This window comes from Dendropsophus ebraccatus, chromosome 4 (genome assembly GCF_027789765.1).
Source record: "Dendropsophus ebraccatus isolate aDenEbr1 chromosome 4, aDenEbr1.pat, whole genome shotgun sequence".
Taxonomy (NCBI): Eukaryota; Metazoa; Chordata; class Amphibia; order Anura; family Hylidae; genus Dendropsophus; species Dendropsophus ebraccatus.
The window spans coordinates 120,163,207-120,184,465 of record NC_091457.1 but is presented as its reverse complement, the minus strand read 5'-3'; the positions used below and the strand labels follow the sequence as shown (position 1 = coordinate 120,184,465).

General features: G+C 45.6%; 1 protein-coding gene across 1 annotated transcript; it reads left to right on the top strand.

Moving 5' to 3' along the window:
* The first annotated feature begins 834 nt into the window (after nucleotides 1-834).
* Nucleotides 835-13,266, top strand: ARL6IP5 (ARF like GTPase 6 interacting protein 5). The gene is made up of 3 exons (XM_069968778.1): nucleotides 835-1,039; nucleotides 8,564-8,781; nucleotides 12,342-13,266. The coding sequence occupies exons 1-3, from the start codon at nucleotides 858-860 to the stop codon at nucleotides 12,512-12,514; spliced, it is 573 nt and encodes a 190-aa protein (XP_069824879.1). The 5' UTR covers nucleotides 835-857; the 3' UTR covers nucleotides 12,515-13,266.
* The last annotated feature ends 7,993 nt before the right edge of the window (nucleotides 13,267-21,259 follow it).

Here is a 21,259-nt window from a genome sequence, read left to right as displayed (position 1 = left end):
GTTTCCTGCAGGACATATAGCAGCTGATAAGTACTGGAAGACTTGAGATTTTTTATTAGAAGTAAATTACACATTTCTGGCACCTGTTGATTTGAAAGAATTCTTTTTGTGAACTACCCCTCTAAACACATATGTGACCAAGCAAACAGCCTATGGTTAGGACAATAAGAACACTAAATGAAAAGCTTAGAGATTACACAGGTTATGGTTATAGATGGGATATACACGAGATGCATTATATATCCATGTGTAGCAAGCATAGTACAAATAGTACACACCCATCTCTATGGCATGTAAGCTTATATTATTATTATTATTATTATTATTATTATTATTATTATTATTATTATTATTATTATTATTATTATTATTATCCATATAGAATAGGTGCACCCTGCAACAATTAAAGGGCTATCACATCCACTTCTGCACTTTTGGAGGCTGTGGGGAAGATTTATCAAACATGGTGTAAAGTGAAACTGGCTCAGTTGCCCCTAGCAACCAATCAGATTCCACCTTTCATTTTCCAGAGTCTGTGAGGAATGAAAGGCGGAATCTGATTGGTTGCTAGGGGCAACTGAGCCAGTTTCACTGTACACCATGTTTAATAAATCTCCCCTTGTGTGTCTCAGTGGGCATATAACATGACACATACATAATGTAATAGGCGCCTAGCTCATGCCCTCCATTGCCAACCACAACATGGCCGACACGCGGCGATCCCAAGCGTCGGGTTTTGCGACGGAGGCAGTGACTGGCTACATCTAGCGCATGCGCCTCCCACCTGCCGGATGAGGTAATCGGGCTGCGGAAGATTTGCGCGCGTGCGCAGTGTCTCTTAAAACGTTGTGGGCTGCATGAACATGGACGTCCAGGTAGCTCCTCTACGGGCCTGGGATGATTTCTTCCCCGGTACCGACCGGTTTGGCCGACCGGACTTTAAAGACATCTCAAAATGGAATAACCGAGTTGTCAGCAATCTGCTGTATTACCAGACCAACTACCTGGCCCTGGCCGCAGCTGTCATCTGTCTGGTGGGGTAAGTAGCACGATGCGGCATCTGCTGGTGGGGGGAGCTGACATCTATCGTGCACACTACAATATAGGATGGGGACAACGCCCTCTGGCGGCCGTGCTGGTATCTGTGCTTCTACAGAGACACAAGGCTTCAGATTAATAACTCCTGCTGGACTGGAGAGAAATCTCCTTTTCAGCAGTGTTCATTTCTGGCTATTGGAGGGGTAGCAGCCCTGAATATTGGGGTTATAGCTATTGTACAGGGAAAACAGCTATAACCCCAATATTCAGGGTGATCTTTGGCTGTTTTCACATAAGTATATGATGACTGTAAATTCTGTCCCGGCTATGGCTCTAGATACCAGAACTAACAGCATTATAGCAGAACTGTGACCTATTACACGTATGTGAGAGCAGCCTGGGTTCCTGAGTGTGTCTGTATTAGGGCCGGGCGGTGAGGAGCTAAGTAAAGCGGGGTCTGTGGCGTCTGCAACGTCCTCATGTAATGACACAGCATCTACACGGCTGAATCACATCCCAGATGTCACCTGCTAAAGTCTATGCGTCTTCACAGCCCTTAAAGTGTCACTGTTGTATTTTTGTTTTTGCAGAAATCAATAGTGCAGGTGATTTTAAGAAACTTTGTAATTGGGTGTTTAGGCAAATCTGCCATTATCTGCACTCAATCTCTCCATCAGAGAACCATGAAGATTGGGGGGAGAGCTTCAAACAGCTTTTCCTGATAAAATGCATTTTTAGCTAATAAACCCAATTACAAAGTTTCTTAAAATTGCCTGTTTAAAGCCATCCCGCCCACTATGCATATTCATAACTGCATAGCGGGCTCTGTGCAGGACGGCTGCGCAGGGCAGCAGGCCCGTCAGAGACAGGCTGCTTCCTGCACATGCGTGATCCCCCGGGCTGCTGCCGATCCTCCCAGTGGTCACTCAGGACGTGAGTATAAGATAGACTTATGTCTTGAGGGATTTCCCAGGGGATCGCGCATGCGCAGGAAGCAGCCTGTCTCCGACGGGCCTGCTGCCCTGCGCAGCCATCCTGTACAGAGCCCCCTATGCAGTTATGAATATGCCTAGTGGGCAGGGGGCAGGCCGTGGCGTTGCTCTCTGGCCCAGAGCAACGCCCTAAATGCTCTTATGCTACTAATTTGCATAAGAGCATTTAGCGTTTTTAGAAACAATGCGGGGGCGTACAGGGCTGTAACTAACTGCATTCTACTACTGAGGGAGGCAGCTACAGCGGCATATCAGCAGGTTCTCGCCAAAGAACCTGCTGATAGTGCCGCTTTAAAAGACAGTGACAGGGGTAGTGCGGCGCTAAGAAATTATTCACAAAATAACACACATTACAAAGTTATACAACTTTGTTATGTATGTGAATGGCCCCCTTCCCCTGTGTTTCCCGACCCCCACCTGTGGGCCCGGAAGTGTGATGCGCTATACATACCTGATTCGTGTCGACCCCCGTCCGTATTTCTTCTGACAGTGATGTAATCTTTGGGAGGCCGGTAGACCGTCTCCTGCCGGCCCTCATGCCGGCCCCCCTCTGCAGTGTCATCAGCTGCTCAGCCGCGATTGGCTGAGCATAACTGTGCTCAGCCAATTGCGACTGAGCACAGTTATGACGCGGTAGAGAGGGGCCGGCGTGAGGGACGGCAGGAGCGGGTCGGCCGCCCTCCCGAAGATTACATCACTGTCAGAAGAAATGCGGACGGGGGTCGACACGAATCAGGTATATATAGTGCATCACACTTCGGGTCCACGGGCAGGGAACGCTGGAAAGGGGCCATTCACATACATAACAAAGTTGTATAACTTTGTAATGTGTGTTATTTTGTGAATAATTTCTTAGCGCCGCACTACCCCTTTTAAGGGAGTGTTCACATGTACAAGCTTTTATGATGTGTTCAGTTGCCATCAAATCGGCTGCAATACAGTACGTGTGAAGCTACCCTAAAGGAGGATTTCAAGGAATCTGGGGGAAATAACAGTAACTGTTGTGTGACTGAGCAGAGAACAAACATGGCCTGGTCAGATGACTCCAGATCTCTGTGGTGCCAAATGATGGGAGGGTCAGAATTTGGCACAAGCGACATGAACCATATAATCTTTCTGCCAAGTGTTAACAGGACACACTTGGCAGTCCCCTGTATCCAGGCATTGTGGCCGACCAAAATCATCCCTTTATGGCAGCTGGTTACCTTATGGCGGCGGCACTTTCAGCAAGAAACTGCCCTGTGCCATTGACGACATATAGTCATGGATTGGTCCTAGGATGGCATGACGTAATGCCCACCCAGAACATGTCAGCACCTCCATCTAATGTGAGGAGTAATCCTGTCCATATGGGCCGGTATTCCTACACAACAGCTGTAACACTTAGCGGCTCTGGAGGCCAAGAGGAAGTCATTGCCCTGTTGTGTGGCGCTGCTGGCTGGATTGGCAGGTGGCCTGTTGTGTGGCACTGTAGCCTGGATTGGAAGGTGGCGGGCCGTAAGGCACTGTAGCCTGGATTGGCGGGAGGCGGGCTGTGTGGCACAGTAGCCTGGATTGGTGGGTTGTGTGTTACTGTAGCCTGGATTGGCAGGTGGCGGGCTGTAAGGCACTGTAGCCTGGATTGACAGGTTGTGTGGCACTGTAGCCTGGATTGGCGGGCGGCGGGTTGTGTGGCACTGTAGCCTGGATTTGTGGGAGGCGGGTTGTGTGGCACTGTAGCCTGGATTTGTGGGAGGCGGGTTGTGTGGCACTGTAGCCTGGATTGGTGGGAGGCGGGTTGTGTGGCACTGTAGCCTGGATTGGTGGGAGGCGGGTTGTGTGGCACTGTAGCCTGGATTGGCGGGCGGCGGGTTGTGTGGTACTGTAGCCTGGATTGGCGGGAGGCGGGTTGTGTGGCACTGTAGCCTGGATTGGCGGGCGGCGGGTTGTGTGGCACTGTAGCCTGGATTGGCGGGTGGCGGCTTGTGTGGCACTGTAGCCTGGGTTGGCGGGCGGCGGCTTGTGTGGCACTGTAGCCTGGGTTGGCGGGAGGCGGGTTGTGTGGCACTGTAGCCTGGGTTGGCGGGAGGCGGGTTGTGTGGCACTGTAGCCTGGGTTGGCGGGAGGCGGGTTGTGTGGCACTGGTCATGCAGCAGTGATGCTGGTAACCACACCTTTTTGATATAGGAAATGGATGAGTAACAGGCGGCTCATAAGAGGGTTTCTCCAGCAGATTTCTGGCCAAGCATGTGGGGAGGCTGATCTGTGCCAGGAGCCATTTATGTGTGCTTTCTGCAGGATTCCTGCCAGTGGATTACACACAGGTTGTCATCCAGCTTTCTTACACTCCTGAACAGTAATATCCCACCCTCCTGTATCACTGTATGACTAGGGGGTGACAACCTCTAGTCCTGCCTTTATACTGATCACACAGATCTTTGTATTTATGCCAAGCCCTCACATAAGTACAGGTCACAGAGGTCCATCCCGCTCCTGACTTGTCTAGGTTGTCACTACCCCTTTAAGCACCAATCAATCATGCTCCACCTTACAAGTATGTATAGTATATATGAGTATTACACCACTGTATAGTGTATGTATATATTATACCACTGACACTGCTATACGTATAGTGTATATAGGTATTACACCATTGAGACTGCTAGACATATAGTGTGTGTGTGTGTGTGTGTGTGTGTATATATATTACACCACTGACACTGCTGTATGTATAGTGTGTGTGTATATAAGTATTACACTAATGACACTATATGGCTGTCCCAGTGTTCCAGGTTCTGTGTAGTGTGTACAATGTTAGATGCGTCATATAACGTGGGGTAGTGTATAGCTGCCTGTGCTGGATATATGTAATAATCTTTGGATATTATAGCACACTCGGATACTGTAGTGCGGTGCTTCCATATATCAGCCTGCCCTCCTTTGTGGCACAATTCATCACTTCTTAAATATCCCCTCCCTGGCTGTACCCGCTGCCAGCATCAGCTGCCCCGGACAGCCGTGTTTGATGTTGGTTTATGTGTTGTCAGGACGTCCTGCGACATGTAATTCCTTTTTAGTTGAGTTTTCTTCGAGGATCTTGGAAACGGATGCAATCAATAGTTATTGGCACGGCCCTGGAATCCTTTAATGCTGCTGGTGATCCCCGCTGATGCATATAATCCAGGCTGCGACGCCTACAGAGGGTCATTCGCGGATAGGCAAATATAGCACGGTTTTCCTTGTAGTGTCACATAATCTTATGTCCTAGGAGTTTGCAGGAAAAGCTAAAGTACAGGTTATCTGGCAGTACATACATACATAGGAAAGTCAGCTCCTTAAAGTGGCAGAGTTATCCCCTGCCCATATAACTATCCGATCGCAGGTCCCTGGTAATCTCAAGGATGAATGAATGCATAGAGTGGCGGCACATGCACATTTTAAGGGGAGACTGGGGTCCTTATTCTCTAGATTATCCCTTATGCAGGGATTGCCCCTTAATCGTGGACAACACTTTTTCATTATGTATTAACATAGTGGTACAGAGTTAGGGCCCTATTCCACCGGACGATTATCTTTCGCATAATCGTTAACGATCTCAAACGACCGCTATTGCGAAAGACCTGAAAACGTTCACTCATTTCCATGGAACGATAATCGTTACTTATGATCGTATTTGCGATCGTTTCTTCTTCGCTATTGCGTTCGTATCTAATGCGAACGATTTGCAAACGTTTTGCGAACGAGCAACGATAAAAATAGGTCCAGGTCTTATAAAGCGATTAACGATTTCTCGTTCGGTCGTTAATCGTTAACTGCATTTCAACCGAACGATTATCATTTAGATTCGAACGATTTAACGGTAATCTGAACGATAATCGTAAGGCTGGATTCACACACAGTAAATTTCAGTCAGTATTTTGCAACCTCAACCAGGAGTGGATTGAAAACACAGAAAGGCTCTGTTCACACAATGTTGAAATTGAGTGGATGGCCGCCATATAACAGTAAATAACGGCCATTATTTCAATACAATGTCCATTGTTTTAATATAACAGCAGATATTTGCCATTAAATGACGGCCATCCACTCAATTTCATCAGTGTGTGAACAGAGCCTTTCTGTGTTTTCAATCCACTCCTGGTTTTGGTTGCAATATGAGGACCACAATACTGACTGAAATATACGTAGTGTGAACCCAGCCTTAATAGGGGTATCTTAATGGCTCCTATTAGTTGTTACATGCTATATATTGTATTATAATCTGTAGTGTGTCCAGCTGCAGGTCATCGCTGGAGACAGTCAGCATGCTTGTTATTCACATGGTATAGCCGAGTTACTATAGTACAGTCAGTTTCCCTTGGCGCTGGGCATGTTAGTGCAGTGATCTCCGGTGCAGATGGCTGCTATGTAAAGCTCTCCGTGCCTTGTATTTACGTGGCGTTGGCCTCTGGTTTGCTGGGTTAGGGTGTTGGTCCTGTGAGCGCACATCTGTTAACATTCTGTTCCTGCGCCCTTGGAGATATTCACTTTTTCCAGGCCGGTATAAGTAGCTATTTCTGATCTAATTTTAGTTTCCTGCTTATTCAGTCCCACCGCAGATCTGCTGTACGCTGCTAGTAAGGGAAGCCGGCCAAGTTTTCATCGCATTGCAATGAATGTAATGACAGAGTGACTAGAGCAGATGAAGCGTGGCGAGCGGACAGGGAAGGTTTCAGGGGGCAGCAGGAGGATTCTGTTTTTGATTTCTCACTGCCTCCCCCAACCCTTTCCCCCACCCCCGCCCAGGTTTGTCTCAGTGTTGAGTCATAACCCGGGTCCGCAGAAGCATCCTAAAGTACAATCATTGGCCAAAAAAAGGGAAATTTTGGCTGAACACCTAATGTCTTACGGCCTCCTGGCAATTGTTGAGGAGAAAAAAAACAGTATGGTGTGTTTGCTTTCAATATGAACCATGCCTATGTACTCGGGGAGGTGTCTGGCAGTGATATTCTGTCCTCTACCAGGTCAGAATACATTCACGCTCAGCTAAAATGAGTGTGCATATGTGGAACTAAAGTTAACACACTTTTAGCCCCCAGCTGTCTAAGTCTATGACAAGCTTTACTTGCAAGATTCAGGAGATGGTCCAGACTGCACAGTCAGGCAGTAGGGGAACCCACTGGTTTGTAGTAGAGCACAATGAAGGAATAAATAGTATAAGACGACTGACAGGAGATCGACATCTAACCACCAGGATACTTAAAATCCTGACTGAGCTGAAGTATGACAAGGCTTCATGGGGATATAGAAGCCAATGGGAAAAGGACATCGGTCCAATTAAAGATGAAAATTGGAATAATGTCCTTTGCGGTATATCCAAGGTATCAAGTAACCCCGAACATAGACACAATTCTAAATGGTGCACAGAATTTACTATACTCTATTGTGGAAAGATAGCTCCGGGTGTAATAGGTGCGGGATGGAGGAGGCTGGTCTAATACCTCTTTTTTGGTCATGTAAAGTAATAACATCATACTGGGCTGAAGTGGCAAATATAATGGCTCACAAGGGGGTATTTAATGGTATATTATCAATAGAACTGGCCTTGCTTGGGGATGACAATGAGATTAGAGAAAACTAAGCTCTCATAACTAACCTAACGTGGAATCTGGGGCCCCTATTACACGGGATGATTATTGTGTGAAAAATCGTTATATTTTAATTTAAACGATAACCGTTCTGTGCAGGCAACGATCGGAAAATTGTCTATGTGTTGTTGTTTTAGATCTAAGGGCCCTTTTACACAGAAAGATTATCTGCCAAAGATTTGAAGCCAAGGCCAGGACTGGGTTTGAAAAGAGGAGGAATCTCAGGTTTTCCTGTATGACCTGATCTCTGTTTGTAGTCTGTTCCTGGTTTTGGCTTCAAATCTTTGGCAGATAATCTGTCAGATAATCTTTCTGTGTAAAAGGGCCCTAACCCTAAAATTATCGTTAATTGTTCGCTGTAATTCCCCATTCATTCGCTTAAGTTCTGCATTTGTTCACTAATCGTTCAGTGTAATTGCTCATTGTTAATTGTTTTGCTGGGATCAGAAGGAGTAAACTATCATAGTAACGATCGTACCTAATGACTATTGTTCTGTGTAATATGGTTAACGATTTCAGGTTAACAGGTTAACGATAAACAATTTCGTTTGCTTTTTTTTTTTTTTTTTTTTTATCGTTAGTCATTAATCATTAAAAATCTCTCCATCTAATAGGACCCGATGTCTCCAGCCACAATATCAGGCAAAGGTGTGTGTGTGGCGCCTGTCTGCCCCACAAAGGGATTGGGAGGGGGGTAGGGAGGGGAATTTATTGTATAAATAACTACTGGAGGAGTTGTAATATGGTAATGAAATGTATATCGAATGTTATATATTTCCATGTAGTATGACTTTGTTGTTGATTTTATTTTTATTTTTTAAATGGGAATTTTTGTAAAAGGAAAAAAGAATAAAGAATTAAAAAACAAAATATTTTTATTGTCTTATGATTTTGATTTTGGTTTTGGTTTTCTTTCTCTTTCTTCAGCTTTTTAAGTCCATTCAACATGATCCTCGGAGCCACAGTAGTCATCCTCGTCTTCCTGGGGTTTGTGTGGACGTCGCACAATAAGGATTTTGTCCGTAAATTTAAGAAGCAGTATCCCACCCTTTTCGTCATGTCCATCATGTTGTCCAGCTACTTTGTCATCTCTATGTGCGGAGGAGTGATGGTGTTTGTGTTTGGAATAACATTCCCACTTTTATGTAAGTGATTTTTTTACTGCTGATATATTCATTATGACCTTCTGTTGTAGCGTATAAGAGAGAAACCTGAGCTTTGGCATGGGGGAAGTGTCTGGAAGACCGTCTTCCCGGCTTCCATCTTTGCGGCTTGGCTTAAGCGGCAGTGACTTCCTGCTTTTTGCTTAGTGAGAAAACCCATCTATCAACCTAGAGGTAGGGGGAGCTGAGGAGACCACCCTTCAGATGCTTCCCTGATGCCACGGCTAAGGTTTAAAGCTAGGTTTTTCTCTGATATGTAAAACTTGTTTGTTTGGGATTTAGGGAGCCTGTCAGGTTGTCATGCTAACCATAAATCTACTGAAAAGTTTATTTTAAGGCCTCCACACATCCATGGGTGAGACCGTAATGCACAGTTTGTGATTGTTGGCAGCACATCCATGTGCCCCCGCGATCACAGACCACGCACTTCTGATGTAAAGGGGATTCTAGTCTATGGAGCCCCGGACCGCAAAACGTATTAGTGTAGGTCCTATTTTTGTGCTGTCCAGATTCCCGACCACAACACACTGATCCGTTTTCACGGATTTGTGGACAACCTTATTAAAAACAATGTTTCCCTTTTCTAACTGTAAATTAGGATCCTTATTGGATGGAAGAATCTTGTTCCACTGAATACAATATAGTGGCCTAGACTTACTAAAACTAATTTCTTAGACTAGATAGTTTAAAGGGGAACAGCAGCATGTTAGGACCATTTTCTTTAAAGGGGAACTATCAGCAGATTAGACTAATCTAACCTGCTGTTATGTCCCTACTGCTCAGGAGTCACAGAGGAGGAAGGTGTGTTTCTTACCTTCCTCCTTGGCGCTGCTCCGGTGCTACACAGTCCAGTGACACCATCAGGAGCACTGCCTGTCCCCATAGCGCTGATCTACCCCCAACGTAGGGCTGGGCGATATTGGCCTAAATCAATATCGCGGTTTATCGCACATGTAGCCGCGGTAACGATAATTGACCGATAATTATGACACACCCCTTTTTGCAAACCACACCCACTTGCCGTGCCAAACTGGCGATATTTTGATTCAAAAAAAGTTAAAAAGAACTCACTGAGCAGCAATCCATGGTTAGTCTATTATCATTATTATTATTTGTCATTATTAGGGGGTCTCAGCAGAGACCTGGACATGTGTATATACAGGTATACACCCTCTACAGGGTATACACAGGTCACAGAGGGATAGGTGTGTATTACTATACAGTAGGTTGGGATCGGGTTACAGGACTATACAGGCAGCACATAGGGATAGGGGGCGGACGGGGGTGTATGACTATACAGGGATGGCGGACGGGGGTGTATGACTATACAGGGATGGCGGACGGGGGTGTATGACTATACGGGGATGGCGGACGGGGGTGTATGACTATACGGGGATGGCGGACGGGGGTGTATGACTATACGGGGATGGCGGACGGGGGCGTATGACTATACGGGGATGGCGGACGGGGGCGTATGACTATACGGGGATGGCGGACGGGGGCGTATGACTATACGGGGATGGCGGACGGGGGCGTATGACTATACGGGGATGGCGGACGGGGGCGTATGACTATACGGGGATGGCGGACGGGGGCGTATGACTATACGGGGATGGCGGACGGGGGCGTATGACTATACGGGGATGGCGGACGGGGGCGTATGACTATACGGGGATGGCGGACGGGGGCGTATGACTATACGGGGATGGCGGACGGGGGCGTATGACTATACGGGGATGGCGGACGGGGGCGTATGACTATACGGGGATGGCGGACGGGGGCGTATGACTATACGGGGATGGCGGACGGGGGCGTATGACTATACGGGGATGGCGGACGGGGGCGTATGACTATACGGGGATGGCGGACGGGGGCGTATGACTATACGGGGATGGCGGACGGGGGCGTATGACTATACGGGGATGGCGGACGGGGGCGTATGACTATACGGGGATGGCGGACGGGGGCGTATGACTATACGGGGATGGCGGACGGGGGCGTATGACTATACGGGGATGGCGGACGGGGGCGTATGACTATACGGGGATGGCGGACGGGGGCGTATGACTATACGGGGATGGCGGACGGGGGCGGACGGGGGCGTATGACTATACGGGGGGGGGGGGGGGGGGGGGGGGGGCGGACGGGGGCGTATGACTTTACAGGGGGCACATAAGGATGGCAGGCGGGTAGGAGAATATTATACAGGGAGGTGCATGCTGGTACCTGTAGTCCCCTCAGTAACAATACAGGACTGTAACATAGGAGGAATGGATGGGCTGCAGCAGGCAGGATACCACACACAGCTATAAGTTATCCTGCCTGCTGCAGCCCATTATTCCTCCTATGTTACAGCCCTGTATTGTTACTGAGGGGACTACAGGTACAGCTGCTCCTCCAGCTATGACATGCCGGCGTCACTGCACACAGACACAGCACAATAACATGTGCAGGGACGCCGGTATCAGAGCGGGAGGTGGAGGAGCAGCAGGGCCCAGATGACAATGCCGCCCGACCCGCCCCCCGCCCGTCTGAGCGCCCTCACCCCCACCCGTCCGGTCCCAGGCCCTGTCCCGCCGCACCTGTCCATCCATGCGCCCACCCGTCAAGTCCGGCGTCCCTGCACACACAGCACGTTGACATGTGCAGCGCTCGCCGGCCGGGGCGGGGCTCGGACGGGACTGGTGCCGGGGAGGGCAATGTCAATGTGCTGTGTGTGCAGGGACGCCGGACGGGACCGGACTTGTGGGGCGCATGGATGGACAGGTGCGGCGGGACGGGGCCTGGGACTGGACCGGTGAGGGTGCTCGGACGGGCGGGGGGTGGGTCGGGCGGCATTGTCACCTGGGCCCTGCTGCTGCTGCTCCTCCACCTCCCGCTCTGATGCCGGTGTCCCTGTGTGCAGAGACGCCGGCATGTCAGTGGTGGAGGAGCAGCAGAAAAAAATACAAAAATACCGCAGATACCGTCCTGGCTAAGTTGAGGTCGGTTAACCGACGCCAGTGACGGTATCGGTATTTTTGCGGTATACCGCCCAGCCCTACCCCAACGACCCATCCCTTTCTAATGATAATGAACAGAGCGGGCTGGATTGGCTCTATTTGGGCGGGCAGAGACATACTTTCATCCTCTGTGTCTCCTGTGCAACAGGGACATATCAGCGGGTTAGGTTCGTCTAACCTGCTGATAGTTCTGCTTTAATTTTTTTTTTTCTGTTCTAAATAGACTGAGCTATCCACAGGATAGGTCATCATTTATTGATCAGCACACCTGACACTTGCACTGATCTGGGCCTGAAGCTGTTCTTGTAGTATGCTGCCTGCAGACTGAGTGTCATTTTCAGCATGGTGATCCTCTTTGATGTCTTCCCGCTATCATGTCCCCATGCTGTGATGGGACACATGGACAGAGCTGTGCATATGTACAGAGTTTGTTCTTTTGAGGCAGTGTTATTTCTTGAATATACAAGAGTAGGATCGCCAAAGGTGAAAAAACTTTAAAAATCTCCACCATTAACCTCTCCTGCTCCTTCTGCCCCTCAGTGATGTTCATCCATGCCTCCCTGAGGCTCCGCAACATGAAGAACAAGCTGGAGAACAAGATAGAAGGCGTCGGACTGAAGAAGACCCCAATGGGGATTGTACTGGACGCCCTTGAACAACAGGAAGAAAATTTTGCAAAAATAGCTGACTACATCAGTAAAGTGAAGGAATAAGCACAACGGCCCCCACACATCCCTGCACTCCTCAGTCTTGTACCATATGAGGTTATCTTTTTGTTTCAGTTGTGTGTACTGGGGGCAGCACCTCACTGCCATGTGTTCTTCCCAAAACAATAGGTCTGACATGGAGACCTGGTTTTGTACTGTGTTTCTCAGTGTGACGTGGTTACCCCGCTACTGTATCCACAATGGGGCCAGCTTCTTTTTTGATATCTTATACTAGAACCTTTGTCTTCTACACCTAAACCCACACTCTCTCATGTGGTCTCAGAAATATGGGGGCAACCCTTACCCGCTCCTGCCTCCCTACTGAACAGTACAGAAAGTGTTTCATGTGTTATCATTTCATTGTAATGCTGAGCATTGTTCATTTTGCACTTGCTTTGGATACACAGGAAAGTCCTGTTTGCCTATATAATGACTTTGCCCAAATTTTCAGAGCTAATATATCTATTTTATGTTTTAGCATTCCCCCCTCATTATTATTATTATTATTATTATTATTATTATTATTAGCTTTACATTCTTTTCCTTCATTTTGTTGCATAAGCTGTAAAGAGAAATTTGTCGGTCTAAAGGGCTTAACGTAGAGCGTCACGGCCATTTAAATTAAACTTTTGACACGTCTATGCCGCGTGTCGAGTTTATATTGGTCGGGACCTCAGTGCTGAGACCCCCTCTAAGTATTAAAAATTAATGAATTAAAAAAAATAAAATAAATATATATATATATAGAAAAAAGAGGAGTAGAGGACAGCATCTCTTTATAAAGTGCTCAGTTCTTTATTGTGCCAATTTGCTATAAAAGTGCAACGTTTCAGCTCAATGAGCCTATGTCAAGCATGCTTGACAAAGGCTCATAGAGCTGAAACGTTGCACTTTTATAGCAAATTGGCACAATAAAAAACTGAGCACTTTATAAAGAGATGCTGTCCTCTACTCCTCTTTTTTTCTGAATACGATTGGGGGTTGGCCGAACCCCGTGAGGACCGTGCGTCTCGTACTGCATTGCCGCGGATCCAACTTGCATTGTATATGTGTGTGTGTGTATATATATATCACACACACACACACACACACACACACACACACACACACACACACACACACCTCTGTGAGAAGCACTTCTCAATATGAGTGCAGGAGACGGGCTGCATTATAAGTCCATGGAGTCATCTCCTGCAATCAGACGGATCAAGGAGTGAATTGGAGGGGTCTTAGGACTGAGACTCTGACCATTATAAACTTTTGACACATCATAAGGATATTTAAATTACAGTGATGCTTTAAAGGAGTGCGCTGTGTCATTGCAAATAAAGCTTATTGAAGAGAGCACAAGGTGTCACTGTGTTATCTGTAGCATTCTGTCCCTGACTTCTCATCTGCCCATATGTATTAGGTAAATGTCATCGGATGCTGCCAATAGTGTAATGTTTGTGGGTGCAGCCTGTCACCCTGGGGGATACACTGTGCCTAATACAATGGAAGCTATTGATCACATCGAGTTCTTTTCAATAATTTTTTTTTTTCCTCTTAATAAATTCTTAGATTACAAAGACCCATATTATCGCCCATTCTCCTATGGTCTTATCTCCTTCCATTGTTAATACTGACTATTCGGTAGGTTTACTGTGCCCTATATTTATTGTTGGTGCAGTATTGAAGATGATGCATAACATGAAGAAGCTTGTAGAATTGCACAGTTTTATAAACCACTAAGCCAGTGTGCCAGTCACTATATGGAAGCCACTCTGCTTATGGCCTGGGCCCCACACTATGAAAACAGGAGGATGTGGCCATGACTTCTCCTTTTACAATGGGCTTAATATATCTGTATTAATGTAAACCTATTTTGCTTTGATATACTTCTATATTATTATATTTACAATATTAATTTCTTTTAATATATTTCTTTATTTCCTGCAGTTTTTGCACACGTATAAAAGGAAGTCTATGCAAAACCTTACGTCCTATAGAAACCAGCAAATTGTGCATATGGCTGTTTTTGTTTGTTTGCTTTTTTGCACCAAATTTGGTAGGGTATGATCTGGCACAACTGGGGTACCACAGTCTGAGACCAACACTGTAGGGAAACCCCTTGTTTTTTAACGCTTTCTCCCTGATCTGCGATTGTGTTTGAGAAGGTTTTGTAGAATGTAACTGTATAGTAAAGAGGCTTCTAAAAGATAAGGGTATGTTCACACATGAATGAGATTTGTTGGAGGTTTTGATCTCCTTATTGAAATTAGTTGGGAAAATCTGCGGCATTTTAGCCCTGTGTGAACTTTCTCTTATCCGCATGACCTTTTTTTTTTCTGATTGTATTGCAGTGGACGCCATAGTGATCAGTATCATGGAGTAGGCGGCCATTCTCATTACTGTGGCACCATGGATTCCCCCAGCTGTTGTAATATACTGATGTACAGTAAGTCATTTATTCTGCCAAAGGGAACGGCTAGGGACTAACCTTTTTATCTTTTATATACCAAGTCCACGCTCCTATTTGAGCTAAATAACCAATAGGCCATTTGCATTTAAACTGCAAATAGTTGGAAGGGGTTGTCTGGATTAGAACCTATTAGGGAAATATGTCTTTTTGAAGGAATTTGTCTTTTCAGGAGCCTGAATGGGACAAAACAAATTACTGATGTGTAGTAACCAGGTGAATGGAGCCAACTGCTTCCTGTAGATGGATCATCAGTCTAGTTTGCCTGCAAAACCCCTTTTAAAGGGGTTATCCAGTGTTAGAAAAACATGGCTACTTTCTTCAACTCGACTTGTCTCCGATTCAAGTGTAGGTTGCAATTAAGTTCCATTCACTTCACTAGGACTGAGTTGCAAAACTCCTTCCAAACTTGAGACAAGAGTGGTGCTGTCTCTGGAAGAATGTGCACATGCTTTTTCAACACTGGATAACACCTTTTAACAAAAAAAAAGTGGCTGTAAAGCATGTCTGCATTGGAGGACTTAAAGGGAACCTTTCATCATTTTATGCTGACTGAACCACTGGTTATCCCAAGCAATGTGGCCTTGATTGACGTATTGCTTGCTGGTTTGATATAGAGAGAGGCCACCTGGCACTGCCAAATGACTTGTGGTTCAGGCAGCATGAAAGTGAGGACAGGTTCCCTTTAATTGATAATGTCAGGCACCCTATCCTGTCAAGTTATCATAACTAGACTTCTGTCAAACTCAAGTGTGGTGAGTGTGGAACCAGCTCTATGATAAGCTAAAGCTGCTTGAACTGGTACTGTAATTGTCGCCCAACTTTTTCCAGAATAAAAGAACTGACAGAGCATCCCATGGTTTTATATTTAGTTTATTTGATGCTTTATCCGCTATCTAGTTGAATTCAAAAGGGAAAATAAAGCGTCTCTCATAACTGTGGCTTCCTCCATTTTGTGCTTATTCATCTTGCATCCCCACGCCATTAAACATTGTCATCATGTCTGCTATATATAACCTAATTCTCCATCATTTGACTATATTTGTGGCCTAAGAAACTTGCAGAAGGTCCCCATCATGAATATGATTGGACATAATTAGTTTTTTTTTTTTTTTTATCTATGACATCAAACAGGAGGTAGAGTAGGTCATGTCTCTGCAGCTGTGTACAGGAGTATGCAGTGCTTGGGCTTATGGCCCGCTGGATCACCAGACAGGCTCCTTGTGATGGGTACAAGTTGCAGCCCAGAAAGTGCATTAACTTGCATTGTCTTGGTGCATATAACTGATATAACTTCCTGCTTCACCCAACAACACTATTACTACATGTGTACATACCCTGGAGGGGGTGTTGTAAAGGGCTGATACCCTCGTGGAAGCCCCTCTTTGTTAGCCAGCGTGGAGAGCACTGAGGACGAGGTGCGCTTATGTGACCCCCCCCCCCCCCCATCGTGATGCAGGAGTGTACTTACTGCACGCTGGGTTACTGTTATTAGGGCGTCTAATAGTCATCCTGACTGATGGACTGTTCATCCCATTTGTCAGACCTTCCTAGCCATGAAACAAATTCTTCTCTCCTTATCGGCCATACTAGGAAACAATTTGTACCTGACACTTAAAAGACTATACCTTTTTTTTTTTTTTTTTTATAAATGTGCATGGTTTTAAGCAAGTGTTCCCCTTTGACCTCAATTGCTGCTTTTTTGATACACGCACTAATTCCTGCATTTAATCCCAGTGCGGCTGGAACTTCTCTGCACTGTCTGCACTCTTAATGTAACAATCTATCGGAATATATATTGTATCCTAAGAGTGACTGTGAAGGAGATCTGTTACATTTATTGTCAGCAAATAATAGGTCATAGGACTTAAAGGGAAACTGTCACCGGGAACTGTCTTTTATCCTACCATGTAAAAAGTCAGAGGTGTGGTCAGGACATTGAAGTTCCCTGGCCTCGCCCTACCCTCTTCATCTAGGATTGACAGGTAGGGCTCTCTCTGCAGGCGCCATTCATTCTGATTGTGGTGCTGCCCCAAAGGTGGCACTCACTACCCGCCACAAACCCGATTAATGGCACCTGTTGGGGATTTCAGCTCAGAGAGCCCTGCCTGCCAATGGTAGATGATGCTGGGAGAGGCCATGCAATTTGGGGGAACTTTTGTCCTGGCCATTCTGTGACTCTTGAATATGTTGTCAGCAGTTTCTCTTTAAAAGGAGCTTGGGATAGCAGGAGGAGAGTGGAAGATAACCCCTGAGTATAGGATTAGATTGTATGTGGGTAGGCATAGGAACCCATAGGTTGGCATAGATGCTGGATAAACAAGATGGGACTGGATATAAACAATCTTCATGCTACAGTATCTGTATTATAATCCCACGATTATGTGTTGGACTCAGCTGCAGTAAAGGATCAGTCTGCGCTCCCCTCTTCTTCCGCCCCTCCCTGGTGCCACCCTTTAGTAGTAGCCTCAGCCCATGAAGAGTATGACTGTTCCTAGGAGGGAAGGCTCACACCCTATATTTCTGACTGCTGAATTCTGAATGGCTTTCTCCTATTGGTTTGCTTCTGATGGATTTTCTTTAGGCTATGTTCCCACAACACACTGATAAGCTCAAACAACGGACGGAATTAATGAACATGAACATTAATTCCGGCTGTTGTTTGAGCTTATCAGTCTGTTGTAGTAATAATATATATAGTCCGGTACACATTGTAAATGACCGGTGATTACATATCTGGTAGAACAGATTTGAGGCAATACATTAAAATGCCTTGTGGTTTTAGCTAGGATAGAGGCAGTGCTTGTTCAATGGCGACAAAAGAAACAGGAATTTCTAGCAGCGATGCATGTGTAATGTATAGCATTAGTGCAATATTTCACAGATGTGTATTGAAGCTTTGGAAATGAGAAGCATTTTATTAATAAACTGAAACCTGATGAAACCTAGAATTGTGTGTTGATTTTCTTTTACAATTTAGAGAAATGAAATTCACTTAGACATATATTTAAAGGAAATTTATCATCAGAAAATGACCAAATAGAGTGTTTGTGTTATACATTTTTAAAGGATTTTTGGTGATGTTTTTTCTAATTCTAAGTGCCTTGTTCTGTGGCTCCTGACATCTGGACGTTCTGCTCAGCCAATCAGTGCACTGTGGCTGGACAGCGAACTCGCAGCGTAAATTCCACTGATTAAGTTATGTATGAAGCTACCCTTAGGCCGCATTCGCAAGTTCCGTGTTCTGCACTGAACATAGACGTGGAATGCATGTAACGGACTTCTCCCCCGCCTGGGCAGCATCTGTGATAAGATGCTGGAAGCGGGGGATCTGTATTCATATGCGCCGCGCTGTAATGACAGAGCCGCGCGGCTGATTCATTACAGCGCGGCGCATATGAATACAGTTCCCCCGCTTCCAGCATCTTATCATAGATGCTGCCCGGGCGGGAATGAAGTCCGTTACATGCATTCCACGTCTGTGTTCCATGCAGAACATGGAACGTGTGAATGTGGCCTTATAGGGGAACTCCAGGTAGAGGTTAAAAAAAAACGAACCTTCTGCAAAAGCATATCGCATTACTTACCACTCTATCCCAGTTTTGAATCTCCAAAAAATCAATTTTCTTTTTTTTTGGGGGGGGGGGGGGGGGGTGGGGGGTGGTCTGTATTATGTTTCTGTACTTCCTGGTTGAGCAGTTCCCTGAATGCAGTACTGTTTCCAGAATGCTTTCCCTCAGCTGTTCATCACAGTCCTCTACCCTGCCCATTCCCAGCCCAAATCTGTTACAGAACATCTAGGCTGTGTTCACACATTGCAGTTTCATTGTGTTACTGAATTATTTGCGGTACTTTATCATTTCATTGTGGTCCCAACCACACAGCACTACCTGTTACACCACACAGCACACAGTTACTACCTGTAAGACCACCCAGCACACTGTATTCTCTACCTGTAACACCACACAGCACGCTGTATTCTCTACCTGTAACACCACACAGCACACAGTTACTACCTGTAAGACCACCCAGCACACTGTATTCTCTACCTGTAACACCACACAGCACGCTGTATTCTCTACCTGTAACACCACACAGCGCGCTGTATTCTCTACCTGTAACACCACACAGCACGCTGTATTCTCTACCTGTAACACCACACAGCGCGCTGTATTCTCTACCTGTAACACCACACAGCACACTGTATTCTCTACCTGTAACACCACACAGCACACTGTATTCTCTAACTGTAACACCACACAGCGCGCTGTATTCTCTACCTGTAACGCTGATATTGCAATAAAGTAAAGAACTTTTTGATTTTTATTTCTTCTCCTTTCCAAGCACATATTATGATCAAGCATCTTTTATCTTTGAAGTTGAGCCCCACAATAAGGAGTTTATCCAATATTATCTCAATATTATCTTTATCTGGGATATACTGTTTATGCCTTGTTTTTTCTCCAAGTGGGATTGGCATTGCTGGCTCTGATCCTTTCTGCTGTTTAGCATCATTTACTTGTGTTACTGCATAATTTTTGTGAATACGCTGCTCTACTACAATTAAACTCCCAACAAATGTGAATACAGCCCTAATTTCACTGTAGACTTTGCACAATCAGTGAAATCAGTGCTGCACCTGCTTCTGGCTGGTCAGAGATGGTGAATCCCTCAGGGGATTGGGGGATCCAGCCAAGCCTCCTGTGATATCACACCCTGCCCCCTGTCTATAACTTTTAATAGAAAAATGTTTTCCTTATGTGGAGTTCCCCTCTAAAGGGAATCTGTAAGCTGCAATTCACATTCCAAACTACTGACACTGTTAGATAGCCGTTAGGACAAGGAGACACAGGGGGAGATTTATCAAACTGGTGTAAAGTAGAATTGTCTTAGTTGCCCCTAGCAACCGATCAGATTCTACATTTCATTTATCAAAGAATCTGTGAGAAATGAAAAGTGGAATCTGATTGGTTGCTAGGGGCAACTAAGATAATTCTGCTTTATGCCAACTTGATAAATCTTCCCCATGGCGCCTTTCATATATCCAGCTGTGCTTCCAGAATGTATAAAAATGCTTTTATTATATAGTAAGAAATGTCAAAGAGGCTTTCCTGAGCTCCTGCATTGCAAGAAGCTGTAACACCTCTTTACTCCCCCCTCCCATACCTGACCATGCCTGGGTCCCTTTAAGAGCCAAGGCTGGGTTCACACTACGTTTTTGCAATCCGTTTTTTTTTTTTTTTTTTTTTTTAAAGGATGCAACTGTGTGCATCTGTTTTTTAATTGATCAAAACAGATCTTTTTTTTTTTTTGACGGACAAAATACGTGGTTGACCACGTTTTTTGTCCGTCAAAAAAATAAACTGATCCGTTTTGACCCTTTTTTAATAATTGAAGTCAATGGAAAAACAGATGCACACAGTTGCATCCTTTTTATGAAAAAAACGGATGAAAAAAATGGATTGCAAAAACGTAGTGTAAACCCAGCCTAAGTTGCAGCACCAGCTGCACTCCCATGGATCTCACCATGTTGGGTTCAGCAGAACCATTGTTCCCTTGTTTTGATAGACTGTGGCAAAACTCCACATCTGGTGTAGGCACAATGTTACGTCTTTACAATAATACGTGTTAAAGAGGGCTGATTGCCGACCTCTCTATCTGTAGCACTTCACTAGCTGGTAACCAAAGCCGAAGAGGCAATTCATAAGATGCCTTTCTAATTGCTGTATTTCAAGTATGACAACCATGTCACTGTTCTATTTGTGTAGCTGTGATTGATGGGACTGGTTTATTGTAGTGAGAACATAACAGCACATAAAAGCTGATTTTTCACAATTACTTTCTAGGTGTGGGTTGTCCTTAAAATGAAACTGGATGAACCCTATTACATACGGGGCACTGAAAATTGGATGAACCCTATTACATACGGGGCACTGAGAAAAACAGTCTCTTATATTCAACCTCGGCACTGTTCCCGTGGAGTTTGAGGTGTAATCCTGAGGGCGGGGCCACAAGCAGTGCTCTGGGGTGCTAGCCCCGCCCCCAGTTCTCTAAAGGCCTTATCAGACATAGGATTACACTTCAAACTGTACGAGAACAAGGCAGAGGATGAAGGTAAGAGACATAACTTCTTCCTCAGGTCCTCATGCGCAATAGGGAGCTATCAAGTTAAGTTCATCCAGCCTGCTGATGGTTTCACTTTAAATATAATATCTGGGCTTTGAAAAACATACAGAGACAGTGGCCCATCTGTCCATAGAGAAATCAGCTGTGTTTTTCTAATCTTGCACAAG